The 15,918-nt window shown below is 34.7% G+C and overlaps 1 protein-coding gene across 1 annotated transcript; it reads left to right on the forward strand.

Annotated features, from left to right (window-relative positions):
• The first annotated feature begins 2,212 nt into the window (after positions 1-2,212).
• Positions 2,213-15,898, forward strand: LOC131952833 (2-methoxy-6-polyprenyl-1,4-benzoquinol methylase, mitochondrial). Its single transcript, XM_059315716.1, has 8 exons — positions 2,213-2,422; positions 13,411-13,560; positions 13,904-13,980; positions 14,110-14,260; positions 14,383-14,489; positions 14,594-14,682; positions 14,899-15,010; positions 15,125-15,898. The coding sequence occupies exons 1-8, from the start codon at positions 2,224-2,226 to the stop codon at positions 15,224-15,226; spliced, it is 987 nt and encodes a 328-aa protein (XP_059171699.1). The 5' UTR covers positions 2,213-2,223; the 3' UTR covers positions 15,227-15,898.
• Positions 15,899-15,918: the final 20 nt, after the last annotated feature.

The raw sequence follows: 15,918 nt of genomic DNA on the forward strand, positions 1-15,918 counted from the left end.
AAAATATCTGTTGCTTAAAACCGAGCACAGAAGTGTAACTGTATGATATACATGATGTTTACAGGATAACGACATTTTGTTTTCATAACCTACAAGCATACTGCAGGTAGGAATGCACAGCGTGGACCTCTCTCCCCACACACTGAGTTGGAACAGCCTATAACCGACTAACTTATGGAAGTCATAGATAGATGTCCCTTAAATTAAAACATACTATTTCTTATACTAAATAAAATAATATAAGGCCTGCCGAACAAGAGATGCATAAGTTATATTACTTAAGAGTGTTGGATAAGCTAACTCTAAAGAATATTGATGAAGGGGTCCCACTGGCAGGTGTCATATTCAATGAGACTGTTTTGACTGTCAGTGGTAATTTTGTCGGGAGCCAAATTGACAATAGCCTATTTGTCGTGAGCCATAATTGACGGGAGCCTATTTGTTGGGAGTCGTAATGACGGGAGCCGTTTTGTGGAAAAACTAAATGGCGGGAGCCTATTAGTCGGAATTCGTAATGACGGGGGCCGTTGTGTCGAGAAACTAAATGACGGGAGCCTATATGTCGGGAGCCTTATTGACAGGAGTCCTTTTGTCGAGAGCCTATATGACGGGAGCCTATTTGTCGGCAGCCTATATGACGGGGTCAATATGTCGCTGGCCCTTTTGACGGGGTCGATGTGACGGGGCTCTTATGTCGGGGCCGATTTGTCGGGGTTGTATTGACGGGGCCGTTATGTCATTGGCATATATATATATATATATATATATATATATATATATATATATATATATATATATATATATATATATATATATATATATATATATTGCCTACACTATCATACTCCCATAGTATACTTAGAAAATAAACAACGAAATACAGACCTACCTAACAAACTAATTGGGGAGAGGGGTCATTTTAGAAGGATCTGAACTCTTGTGACGATGTTTGAATCAGTGGCGTAGTTACCGTAAAGCTAGCGACAGTAAGTCACAGGGGCCCAATGCACAAAGGGGCCATTTTTCTCTTAAAAAAACCCCTAAAACTTGGAATTTTAATTTTAGTTTTATGTAAAAACCGTTAAAAAGAAAAAGAAATCCAGTTTCTTTTCTACTATAGAAATAATTAGAAGTTCCAAAAAGGCCCCTAGTCCCCTCTTTACTGCACAGGCATTGGCATTCAGTGTGTGTGGGGGGGGGGGGGGGGTAGGCGAACAGAGTCCATATGGCGCTACTAATCATATAAGTTTTTGGTTTTCATCCAATCGCTAAGAAACGTTTTGGGAAGTCGCTGAGAATACTTCAGGTAGTGTTTTCCCCAGACATTTTTCTGAAAACGTCCCTGATGGATACTCTAGCTTTTGAGAAAGTTCTTGCATTATTTTTTTTATCGCAGCGCCCCCAGCAGTAAAGCGGTGCTGTTTGCCACTCAGGGTTGCCCAGCGGCTTGTTTAGCACCTGGGTCCGTTGATTGAAAGTACGGCGCAGCGGTCAAATTTGCACTGGTGCATCAGCCGGCGCGCCTTGGGCTCTACATGAGCTCTACGGCGCCTATATTCGTTTTAAATGAGCGCCATTCACTAGGGATACGGAGCGATAATAAAATCGATTACTAAATCGAATAAGGAGTGTCCTCCAGCGCATCAGCTGTAATAAAGGTTTGGCGTCCCGAGATAGCCAACGGCTACCTGAGTGTAAGTATCCGTTGATTGCGCGTCCTATCAAACTGCAACAGGGGCGGCCTTCGGCGCCCCTGGCTTACGGATGACACTAAGCACAGGAGCACCCTATGGTGGGCTTCTACGTTCCATGATTAAACCGAACCGGGGGTAGCATCTGGCTACCTACGGTAGTGTTACACGTCCCTCGCATCCCGCGTACACACAATGCTTTCATAAAACACGCGCAAGGGCCTATACTCTCTATGTTCAATTTAGACATTTATCATCATTGGGCGTCGAGGCTCTTTTCAACTTTAGTCCTATAATTATATTAATATCTACATAGATCTAGTTTTAGTAAGGCTACACCAAACAAAATTTATTTTTTACTTTATATTTATAGTGCTTTTTTCATTCGTGATTTTTTTTTGTGATTTGTGAATATAATAAAAGCCTTTTGCCTTAATTTTTTTTATAATGTGAGATTTATTCTAGTTTTCCTTTGAATTCCATAATATTTTAGATCTAGAGCTGTAAGTTTGGGTATTTAGAGTTATTTAAAATGGCCGCATCCTTGAATAAACGAGTTGTCTCCCAGTTTAATAGAGGGGTGAAGCATTTTCTAATTTTACGTACTTCTAATTTTACACGATCTGTTACTTCTTCCAGTCGTGTCGACAAAACTTCTAACGTAGAAAAAGAACGTCATGAAACTCATTTCGGATTTCAGTCAGTCACCGAGGAAGAAAAAGAGCACAAAGGTGAAATTATTTATTTTTTAGGGCTTAGGGAGGCTTAGGCTGGTAGTGGTAATCTATCGTTTTGGGTACGTAAAATCGCCCGCGACTAGTAATGTGAAAAACAGGTGACTCCTTAAATTTTAATAATTATTTCACATTTTGAGGAGGATTTATGTTTTGAAAAATACAAAAATGTTTCCTTGATTCATTTATGTACCTGTTTTTAAACAATTGAATTAAAACTTTTCAGTAATAAATGAAGACTAGCGATGTTTCCAACAGATGCAACCATGCTCATTTACTATAGCAGCCATCTTGTTTAAGTTTTTTTTTATAGCGGATATAGCGTGAGACAGGCGGAAGTCACTCTATTTTACAAATGGCTGCTGTTTATATAGCAAATCTTGCTAGCAAACACTGCTGTTTAAAGTTAATTTCTGGCATATATTGATATATTTAGCCATTGATTTAGGTTTATTATTCATTTATCTATAATATTTGACACAAATATATCACAATATACTTCTACTAAAGCCTTGACAATGAGGTAACTTTTTCGTACATTAATAGCCGCGGGCGATTTTACGTACCCAAAACGATAGATTACCCTTAGGCTTAGCCGCTTAGGGCACTTAGTTAGTAGAAGTAGGGGTAATCTATCGTTTTGAGGTAATCTATCGTCAATTCGGCTGCAGTAGTAATGCTCGGGAGAGGTAACTGATGAATATATTTGTTTAAATAAGTATATTTAATATTTAAATATTAAGTCAAATTTTACAAAATATAACAGATAGGCTAATTGATTTAAAATAACAAGCTGTGACCAAAACAGTAATCTATCGTTTTGGGTACGTAAAATCGCCCGCGGCTATTTATGTACGAAAACGTTACCTCATTGTCAAGGCTTTAATAGAAGTATATTGTCATACTTTTGTGTCAAATATTATAGATAAATGAATAATAAACCTAAATCTATGGCTAAATATATCGATATAGGCTAGAAATTAACTTTAAACAGCAGTGTCTGAGAGCAAGATTTGCTATATAAACAGCAGCCATTTGTAAAATAGAGTGGCTTCCCCCTGAATCTGGCGCTAAAAGCTTATAAAAATAAAACTTAAGACAAGATGGCTGCTATAGTAAATGAGCATGGTTGCATCTGTTGGAAACATCGCTAGTCTTCATTTATTACGGAAAAGTTTTAATTCAATTGTTTAAAAACAGGTACATAAATGAATCAAGGAAACATTTTTGAATTTTTTAAAACATAAATCCTCCTCAAAATGTGAAATAATTATCAAAATTTAAGGAGTCACCTGTTTTTCACATTACAAATCGCGGGCGATTTTACGTACCCAAAACGATAGATTACCACCAAAACAATATAAAATATCATGAAACTAACTTTTAAACAAACAAGGTGTTTGAGATAAATATTAGTAGATCTAGATAAAAACAATGGCCATCTTTCCAAATAAAATTTAGAGTAGCTTCCCTTGATTTAAATGTCTATTTGTATGTATATTGCGTTGACTTAGTTGTTTAATATACATAGCTGTGTTGTTTTATATACGTAGGACAGAGGGCCGTCTTCTTATCTTTAATTTCAATTGAAATGAAGGCTATGTGTATGTACATCCAAGATCTCAACAAACCTTTGGGAGGTCCAACATTTATTAAACTCTTTTGCATTGATGAACTTCAGTTTTTCTTCCAGACTTTTTTCTCCGGGGGTGCACTTGAAATTTTCGGGAGGGCGGACAACAATTTCGGGGGGGGGGGGGGGGGGACACACACACACACTGTCAAAAGTACATATTTTCTATATAAATTCCATTTTGTTCGGGGGGGGGGGGGGGAAGAGATGCCTGGAAGAAACTGATGAACTTGTCAATTTTTAGGTGGTCCATATACCTCATAAATCACGTTGGACTCAAAATATGGGACGGGGGCAAATATTGTTTAAAAAAATGATGAAGAATAGATTCGTTTTCGTTAGAAATTGTGATTAAGTTAAGGGTTAGGGTATAGAATCTAGTAGAACTGCGATATATTCAATCATCATCATGCTTTTAGTGACGATTGGGGGGAAAGGGAATTCATTGGGAAAAGTATGATCCATTTAAGCCTAGTTGTTTATTTTGTCTGTAGACATTAGTCTTAGGCCTACATTTTTTTCTGAATTAAGGTTATTGTGTTTACAAAAATAGGTTTAAATTTTAATTAGTTACATTTGAATACCACAGGGGTTTTTTTCTTTGCCTTCTGCTGTCATCAGTTTTTGATATTTTCAATAGTCGATGTTTACCCATCCCCACCATTCATTATTATAAAAACAAAAAACACCCACTATATAGTGATATCTCCCCCTAGAAAAAAAAAACTAGATCAACCTATAGTTCGTAGGAAAATTAGAATCTATCACGCATTCGTCTGTTTAAAAAAAGAAATACGTCATTTTTCTCAACCCCGCCGTTTCATCCCCCACTAAGCACAACGTCACTAAGTTCGCGGGGCGCGTGACGTCACTTGTCATTAGGCTAATGTTAAAGAGATACCACGTAATTAAAAAAAAATCAAAACAGGCACTATGGCCTTGAGACTTTTGCGACGTATAGCCTGACGAATAGATCTAAATGACTTTAGTTCGGTAAATTATATTGGTGTTTAATTTATTACAGTGGCATGCTGTGCTCCCTCTACTATACAAATTCACGTGCTTTTAATTTCTGCAACCTGCTGCCCTGAGACGTTCGGCTCTAATACTCTAAAATGCCCATGACACAGCGGCTTCCTTAAATGCATTTAGGCTCCCGGTCCCACCTATACACTTCATCTGCCCATTAAGCTCCGAAACTTGTGATTGATATGTAGACATAAGCGGCGCTAGTGGTGGTGTCAACAAGGACCCCCCCCTCCCCCCTTAAGCTCCGTAATCTATCTGAAATTCACTTTCCTAAATAAATTCAAGACTTTTTCCAGACTGCATACGAACCCTGTTAAACAATGTTTAGTAGCAGAAATATTTAGCTGAAACACTTAAAAATACCTAGTTATACAAAATGATTAATAAAGCAGTATTTAACACGCAATTAAAATAGATCTATCCAAATTTTAAACGTTCTGTATGTTACGGTTATGCGTTGCTGTGAGAGGGTTTGATTTACTTGACTCAGCCACTACCATTTGACTCCTCTCCAATACCAGGGAGAGAGTATTATACCTTGAGAACCCCTAGGTTATGTCACATTCAAACAAGTCTACAACGCTCAGAGATAAGAGGAACCAAGTAATCCGTGTATAGATCTTTTAATCTCGTATCTACAACAACACACGTCCTTCCACACCGACGATAAGGATTCAACTGCTCACACATAAACTCATAGCAACCAACTCTCTAACCTAAACCGTCACTATCTTTCGTATCTCGTCACACATTCACTCGTTCAATATACGGCAGCACCATCAATCCTGCGCACCGATTTCCTCAGTCAAACATGCATCATAACATTACCCCCCTCTCCATTTAAGCTAATCCCATTAGCTTCATACAATTCTATAAGTTCAACATATGTCTACCAACATATCATCTTTAACATGCTTTTAACCTAACAATATCAACTAGGTGCTATACATGAACATTCATTATATTTTCCAATCTTAATTACTACATTACATTGTAATTTTACTCCCACACAATTTTATTTTAATCACTCGCATTCAACTAGTAATTTCTCTTGAAATATCTCCCTCAGATAAGTATTCTTGGGTTTTCACACACTTCTCATCATCCTACTCAGCAATGTCCATCTCTTGACACCAGTAGCTATAAAAGAAAATTATACCCAACATATTATTAGTTTAGACCAACACAACTTGTGATGGCGAACAGAGCCCCCAGTGCCACCATTTAGTGAACATCTGTGGTTGTTCCCATCTTTACATGCAATATCACTAATACAGCTTAATCAACATGGCACTGGATCCCCCAGCTCCTGTAATAAAATCCTATCATTACATGAAATAGATAAATAACTCAGCATAAAAACTTCTCTCAACCTAGAAAATAATCAATTCAGTAAATCATTATAGTACCACATAATTTCCACATCCTAGATCAGGTAACTTAAGATTCTCATCAACCTAGAGAAGTAAACATAATTTCTCATCAACCTAGAGAAGTATAAAACATAATCACATCAACACATATCATAAGCAATCAAACCCCATCAAAGTGACTATAGACATCATTAGTTCATAACATTAGTGTAATCATCATGCAACAACAAAAAAAAAACTTATCATATCATTATTTATCATTATCATAATTATAATATCTCTAGAACAACAACAAAGCTTCATCAACCCACATCGTCATGTATTAATCAACCAAAACTCAGAGTACTATCAACCAAGCACATCAACATATCAACATGTCTATATATATATCATACCTTACACTACAGTCTTTTCTTTGACAATTACCTCAGTTTTAAAAAAAAAATTCAATCTCTAGCATCAGGCAAATTTGCTCTAAATATGTCAGCCCAAACACAATTTGGATCATTAATCCTTATAGTCTCAGTTCCATCAGCAGAGGTCACCAGAGCACACTGTAAGTCATTCAATTCCCCATCCCCATCACTAGCCATAAAACATTGTGCCTTACTTTGTTCTGTATCATCTTGCTTACACCACTTTCTGTTTCTATTTCTATTCTGATTCCTATCTCCTATATTTACCTTTGTACTATCTACCTTGTCAGAGCCATCAAACTTTATCATACTGGTCAACTCATGTACTTTACTAACAAGTTTTCCTATTTCCTTTTCAAGGATGCTGATTTTGTTTTCTAAGTTCTGGACTTATGGGCCTTTCCTAAAAACCACAGCATCTACATATCCGGTAATCTCTTTTGATCTGACAAAAACTCTAGCCACAGGCCAACTATAGCTTTTACCTCCAAACACATTTACACGCTTCCTTTTATTAGTGTACTGATGGGATTTAACAAATTTATCTCTAACAGCAATAATGGAGGCACCAGTATCCCTGATTGTCACTGTATTCATCCTATTCACAGAAGCTTTGAAAGTATTCATCCCCTGACAATTTTTATTTAACACTGCTATGTATACACTATCCTGGTCTTGATTATAACTATTTCTCCCTGACTCTTGAAATTCCCAGCAATCTTTCCTCAAATGCCCAGACCTATTACAACCAAAACATCTAATTTGTGTTCTAGTTCCTACCTCATCCCTAACTCTAACCCTATCAGGACAATTTCTCCCTAAATGGCCTGCCTTTTGACAATTATAACAATTATATGATCCCTGGGAAACTACATTTGGACTTGCATTATTCCTTCTGATATTCTTGTTGTCTACCATTTTACTATAATTTCTTTCTATTCCCTGAGCTAAAAAAATATGACCATATTCTGTCTCTTTCCTAATAGTTTTATCTGGATGGGCAGCCTGATATTTTTGACATAGGTCAGTACATGCAGCTAAGGTTTCCTTTCTTGGAGATAACCAAATAAATCTTTATGGACTGAGGTCAAAACCTTGTTGACTAGAATAAATTCTTTCAAATTTTCCACTGTCAAATCTAACCCCGAAGCATCATACCATTTGTCAAAACTTGTTCTAATATTATTTGAAAAAATCTTGAAATCCTCTGTGGTTTCTGGCAATAATTCCTGAAATTTTACTCTGTAGGCTTCTTCTGTTAAGTGGTAATATTCTAATAAAGTCCTTTTGAGAGTTCTATAGTCTTTCATCTCAACTTCTGTTAAACCGTGGCATGCATCCAATCCCTTACCTCCTATCAATACCAATAACTGTGTCCCCCACTGTGACTCATGAACATTGGTAGTTCTTGCTATCGTTTCAAACCTCCTTATGTACGAGTCAAGGTTGTCCTTGCACTCATCAAATTTTGGAATCTTCCCTAAAATGTTACTTTCATAATTTCTCACCTCCTTAGTTACTTGCTTGCCCACATTATCTACTTTAGCCTGTTCCAATTTTGCTTCATATTCCAACTTTACCTTTTCTATCTCTATTCTAGCTTGCTCATTAGCCTCAATCCTAACTTTCTCTATATCTAATTCCTGTTTAGCTATTTCACATTTATAGGCCCTACTAGCTGTCTCCTCTACTAGTTTCATTTGCCTAGTTACCCAGTTCTCTAAATCTTCACCCTTATATTCCAGACTCTGTCCTAACTTATACATTTTCCTAATTTCTTCTGTGTCCATTCTAGATCCAACAAAAAGTATCCACCAATAGATTCAAATCAATCTAGATCTAAGCCCTAGATTCACCTGTTTAAGAAGTGACTTATCACCTTCTTACACACAACAGTACTCTTATTTAATATTGATATGACACAATATATGACCCTTCAACTTATAATATGTAGATCTACTGGCTAGATCACCATTAAATTAATTAAACTGTGATTACCAACAGAATCCAGATCTAGATCCAATTCCTAACGTATACAATTAGGCCTATACAACTAATATATAAATAATATATATGATAGCTGAAACAACAATGTGGTAAAACAAACCACAGATGTACTCTAAATAGTTAGAAAATGGTGGCACTTATCTTAAAAAACGAATTCACACAGATCCAGGTCCCGACACACAGATCCCCTTGCAGCAGTCTTGCTTGTACAACACGTCTTGAAGCTTGAAACACAGATACCCTTGACTTTGACTTGTCCAATACGTCCCGGCACACAACACAGATCCCCTTGATTAGTTCAGTAAGTCCAGACACACAGATCCTTCTCGTTGTCTTCCACAAATGAGGTACTTCACGTTGATACTTTTAAAAATAAAAGATGACGCCAAATAAAGTATGGTTTACAGTACTTCCGGTGGATTCTGGAACTGTGTTACAGGCTTTGCCATTGTTTTACTGTTTTTTACTGCTATACCATTCTGGATTAATAACCGACGCTAGTTTTACCCTAGCTAGATCTAGTAGTTAATAATGAGTACCTAGTACTAGATCTAGTTATCTAGTAGTAGCCTACCTACTACCTAGCCTATACCTAACCTTTCTAGAATCTATACTCAATACTCAGTATACTAGCCTAACTTTTAAATTTTCAGGTGTTGAGAAATATAAAAAAAATGGGAGGCCACCACCGAGTTGATGAGAATCCTTCCAATACTTTCATCAATATCTAAATCATATTGAAACATATTGTTTACTAACTTTACTAAGTTAGTAAGTTTACATTTTACATCGATAAAATTCGTTTTTAAAAAAATATTTTGACTTCATAGCGGCCATAAAAATAATAAAAAATAAAAACTTAGGCCCCTAAGCCTAAAAGTTGTAAAAATAATTCTGAAATTTAGGCCTAATATTTAAAATTTTTTTTTTAGAATCAATTATTATTCAGTCTTATAAAATAAACGTTGCAAATCCAGAGGACTTGAAAATAATTTTTTTTCTATTTATTTTTATCAAGTTATAACCCGATGTTTCACTTTTGTAAGACAAACTTTGATTGGCTGTACAGGAACTCCGTGACCGATAGTTAGGCCCCTATTTATTTATAAAACTTTGCAGATAAAGTTTTTAAATACCATCTATAATAATAGTTTCGCTGTCTGTGTATCTATCTGTGTATGTATCTATCTGACAAGAACGCTCTAGAGAAAACACAAGCAATTTAAAAACTTTCACAGTGAAACGAAAACGAAATATGACGTCATATTGAGCATAGAGCAGAAAATAATATCAAGCCGGAGAGTGCACACAGTAATATGACGTCATTGATTCTCGAGTAAACATTGTCTAATCTAGGTGGTTTGCGTGAAGAGTTTCATTCATACAATTCTTCGGGTAGGGGCGAAGCCCATCCCCCGCGTAAGAACGTCTGAGCCCCCCCCCCCCCCTCCCCAACTCAAAAGAAATTTCATCGATACTCTATAATAAAATTACCGTCTTATTAATGTGTCTAATCTAAAAAGTGGTTTCTTTCATGCAATTCTTCGGGTAGTGGCTAAGTGCGACACCAGGGTCTCTTTCAGACTTTTTCCTAATCTAAAAAGTGTTTAGCAGGCAGTTGTTTTTTCTTCAAGCATCTCTTCCGGTAGGGGCGAAGCCCCGCCCAGGTTCTTCCTTTAGTTTGTATGATCTACAAATGCGACCAGTGTTTCTTTCAGACTTTTTTCCTCCCCGGCGAGGGGTGGGGGTACTTGAAATTTTCGGGGGCGGGGGTAGAATTTTCTGGGAACGGGTGGACACTGGATAAAGTATATAATTATATTTCGTTGAATGGGACGGTAGACATGTTTTGGGGTGTGTGTGTGTGTGGGGGGGGGGGGTGCTTTTAGTTAAGAGAAAATAGACAGCACTATCAACCTATCGCCCGTTGTATCCTTCCTCAACGGGCCATTTTTCTCGTAAAAAAATAATGCTACATTATAATAGCCACAGCCGCTAATGGGACCCTTGTCTTGATAGCTTTGGCTGGTATTCGGACCAGGCAATAAATTTGTTAAGATTTAGTGACACAACTTTTAAGATGTAGAATATATCTTTTCTATTGTGATTTTTTCTTGTAATTCCATATGATATTTAAAAATCTTGCTTAATTGTGCTTAATTAATTGTTTTTCCCCTTTTCTTCAGTTAAACATAATTTGATTTAAAAAACAAAAAAATTGTATAAAATAGCTAAATGTAGGCTATTACTTCCAGGTCCATTTTCTTGAACACTAATATCTTGCATACATGATAGTACGCTATAATTGAAGGTTAAATATAATTTATACTCTCACACTGACCCCAAATACATTTTTCATCTTGCTTGGTTTGGAGGACAAATAAAAGTGACATCATCAGCAATCTCAAATAGCAATGGTCTTGCTATGATGTATGTTATACGCCTACACTACTGATATCTAAACCAAAGTGAACTCACAGTAACCCTAGACCTTGTCAGTATTTTTTCTCTCGCTGACAAGAAAATTTGAACGGACGATTATAGAAGCAACGACGTTTAGAATTGGCATATTTAAAAACTTAAATATAGAAAAGCTTTCACCTTTTTTTTTTATTACCAAAAATACTAAAACGTCAATACATCCACTCAATTTTAAAGTCAGAAAAAACCAAACAGGATTTTATAACCATATTACACCGCAAATGATTTTTAAAATGGACCTCTTGAATACCTTTAAGACTATTCTCACTTGGGTCCATTGCGAGACGCCAAATGGCAAGCCAATAAATTACAAGAAGGGTGCGAAAATCGCTGGTCTTGTGACATTTTTGTCTTGCATATTGCTAAGATCTTTCTTTTGTGTGGAACACTGAAGCCACCCAATATATCACCTTTGAACATCACAGTGTCATGCTAGAAACCACTGGAAACACATTATATTGTTGCAAAGAAATTTTGTATTATAAATGCAGCCTACGTTTAATATTTTCTTCGTATAAATATCAATTTTAATGATTTTTCAAAATGTTTATAATTAGAATTACTTATTAAAATATAAATTACACTTATAAAATTATTTATTTATACTTCTACGCTATCTACAAGTGCAACAAATCAAAATGTTAAAGATTGGAAGATATTAGCCCTACATTAACAATGTGGCTGAATAATTCTCCTGTTGACAAGATTATATGAACTAACAATGACCGCAACCACATTTGCAATATTGCTAATGCTATTGTTCAGGGTATGACCTTTGTTTTTGTATGCACCGACTATGACCCCTCAAACGGTAATATTTTTCTTGCGCAGACAAAAAACTTAAGTTAAACAGGCGACAATGTTTAGAATTTTAAATGTAGATCTAGATCTAGATTTTTTTTTAAATAGTCAAAATAATATTCTCTTCATGAACTCATAGTGACCAGTGACTAAGATGGGAATATTTTCCAGCTGACAAGAAAATGTTAGTGGGCGATCAAAGGAGGCTAAAAAAGAACAATGAACAACACTCATGATTTATCTATTTGTTTAGTTTATAACTTCTTCTCACACATTGGGAGAAAAATCAAACCACTAAACGCATGAAACAAAAAATTATCTAGCAAATTGTGTCTCAGTATTAATTATCAGTGGTTCTGCAGGTATGTCAAGCATTTTCTTCTCGCAATTTACCACCTCGCCATTATGCGTCTCACAATTTACCAACACCCATAATTTTAGGCCAATGGAGGTGCAGTGAACGAATATTTATTTGGTATTCTATCATTTTTAGGACTGTAAAATCAACCAGCGCTAGTAATGTGAAGGACAGGTGACTGATAAATTTTAGTAATTTTTTTCGCAATTGTATGCATTATGTTTTAAAAGTTACAAAAATGTTTCATGTAGGCGCTAACTTTTAAAAAATAAGTTTATTTAAACCATTTTCATCATATGCAACTAAGCTTGTTATTGTAGTAGCTATATTTAAAATTTTTGCTTGGTAAATTATTTTTGTAATTTCAAGGGAAATCCCTCTAATTTACAGATGGCCCTGTTTTTATAGCCCTAGGTTAGGTGGAGCAAATATGTATGCTAGATCTAAATGAACAAAATATAAATTAACCTAATTCATGTAATGAGCCCTAGCTAGATCTTTATCCTAATAGGGTAATAATACAATATAGCGTCTATTCTGGAATGATTTTTATTAGCAGTAAAAAACCTAGTTAAAGGGGTACAGTCTGCCAGACTGTTCTAAAATACTTTAGAAATACTGTAAACCATATTTTATTTGGTGCAATCTTGTGATAATACAGATTTGTATAGATATTTTAGTTGCATGTTAAATACTGTTTTGCTAATGATTTTCTATAGCAAGTGTTTTTGCTAATCGATGCTGGTAGTCAGTTTTTGTTAAACACTGTTCTAGTCTTTTTTACTAGTTTAGTAGGCTTAATCTATTCTTTTTTCAACCTTAAAATTGAAATAGCATTCTGCATCTAATTGTCTGATATTTGTAAATTTTGTTTTTTGGATCTACAGTTTATGAAGTCTTTGAAAATGTAGCATCCAAGTATGATCTAATGAATGATGCAATGAGTGCTGGAATACACAGAGTTTGGAAAGATACATTTATTGAAAGATTTGCCCCATCTCCAGGCACTAAACTTCTTGATGTTGCTGGAGGAACAGGTCAACTTTCTTTGAAAACTATACTTTATTGATTGCATGAAAATAATTTTAAAAACTACAGTGAAGGGTTGTTTCTCTTATTATTATCATGGCGTTTAAAACATGGGCATCATTTAACTTTGACAGTTAATTTGATTTGATAAGTATTCTTCAGTGTTATAGTTATTTAATTTTAAATAAAATTACTGTTCCAAACAATTTTTTGAAAATCATGCTCCTGTGTTATTTGGTGATCAATTGACAGAAGATCCGATTGAACTTGAGCATATTAGTTATGTGCTTAAACTGTTGTTTACTTCGGTTATGACATACAAGTTGATTCTCCTAAATCTAATAAATTCAGGTGATATAGCTTTCCGATTCCTGAGATATGTAGGCACACCTACCCTGGGTTCCTCTGATAGTGTGGAAAAATCACAGGTAGGCAGTGGATTTGGTTTTATAAAAATCTTTAATAATTATAAAATATATAAAAAGTAAAATATGTAAATTGTAATTTTCTAACAGTTAAGTATGAAAGAGTAAATGTTTCTTTTACGGTTTATTTAGGATGCATTGAACAATACATGTACAGTCAGTGAAAGCTCAGATTATATAACAGATCCTGACCACAATGGAAGTCATGTAACTGTCTGTGATATTAACCAAGCAATGTTAGATGTGGGGAAAGATAAAGCCAAAGACATGGGATATACCTCAGGTAATTTTCAATTTTTTTTTTCAACCAAATGCCATGGTTAATTTATGTTCCAGAAAGAAAAATTAAAAGCAAATGTTTTATTGAAGTGTATTTATACAATATTTTATGTTTGAATAATTTAGGTATTTCATGGGTTAAAGGAAATGCTGAAATGTTACCATTACCAGACAATTCATTTGATGCTTATACAATAGCATTTGGTATACGCAACTGTACTCATGTACAAAAGGTACATATTTTTATAATTATACAATTTTTATTTATAATAATAAGGATAATAAATGTTGTATGTAAACTGAAAAAAACATTTATTTATGTAAATGAATTATTCAGGTACTAAATGATGCTTACCGTGTTTTAAAACCTGGTGGAAGATTTATGTGCCTTGAATTCAGTGAAGTTAAAAATCCATTATTACGGAGGTAAGAATCTTTTCTTTTTTAATGGTTTCATATTAAAAGCTCTCAAGCATTGAAAAGTGACTACATGTACACTGTAGCATAATAAAACATATTTCTACAAAATAGTACAGAAAATTAGTTTGTGCATTTTTCTGTTTGCATAAGTTTTTTGATTGCTCATTTCTGGGAATCAATATTTCTGGTACATAAAAAAATAATCTAACCTTCATTCTACAGTGTGTATGATAATTATTCCTTTCAAGTCATACCTGTTATGGGACAAATTATTGCTGGAGACTGGAAGTCATATCAATACTTAGTTGAAAGCATCAGGCAGTTTCCTAATCAAGTAAAAACATTCTTTAAAACATTAACAGTTATAAAACTTTAACACTTTTGCTCCACATAGCAATGCTCTGTTTGAATATTACTGTAAATGACATCTTATTTGGTTTATTTTCAGGAGGATTTTGCTCAAATGATAAAGACAGCAGGTTTTAGGATGGTTCAGTATGAAAATTTGACCTTTGGAGTAGCAGCAATACATTCAGGATTTAAAGTTTAGCTATAACTTAACTATAAGTAGTTCTTTTTTTTTTCATATAGTATATAGGTTACTCTTTGCCATTGATTTTGACCCAACAATAATTTTGGTATATTTTTTTTTGGGTGTATTTTTAAAATCCTGATAATGTGATCAATTAATAATTATTTCTGTTATTATTTCATTTTTCAATTCTGTTTTATCATGCCCAGTTATTTTCCCATCAAGCTGAGGTAACAATTTGTATGCTTTGTGATGTTTGGTGAGACCAGTTAATGCTGGTGTAACCTTTAATGCTGAAATTCTACTGAAATTTGAAGTTTTAAATTAGAATTAGAAAGTCTAAACTATTGATGTAATGAATAAGACTGCTTTATATAAAGGCTAAAATATTTATAACCACAATCTTAGTAGTTACAGATACACTCACATTTTTTTTAAAACTATGAAGGTTGCCTTTATTTTTGTGGCAAAATAATCTCTAAGACTGAGGGAACTAACTGTAAAATAGAGCAGAGGGCAAAAGCAGGTTGGGTATGAGTGTTATATATTGAAAGTAAGTTACACTGGTTAAAATAGAGTAATCAGAAGAGCAATGTTAATTTTATAACAGGTCATGATATGATAATTTTGATTTGTTGGATTTTATATGCATCTAGTTTTAATAGAATTAAAAATGTTATTTAATATGAATTATTGTGTCATTACTTTGT

Source organism: Physella acuta, unplaced genomic scaffold (genome assembly GCF_028476545.2).
Source record: "Physella acuta isolate Inbredline_101_S28 unplaced genomic scaffold, ASM2847654v3 ptg000891l, whole genome shotgun sequence".
NCBI lineage: Eukaryota > Metazoa > Mollusca > Gastropoda > Physidae > Physella > Physella acuta.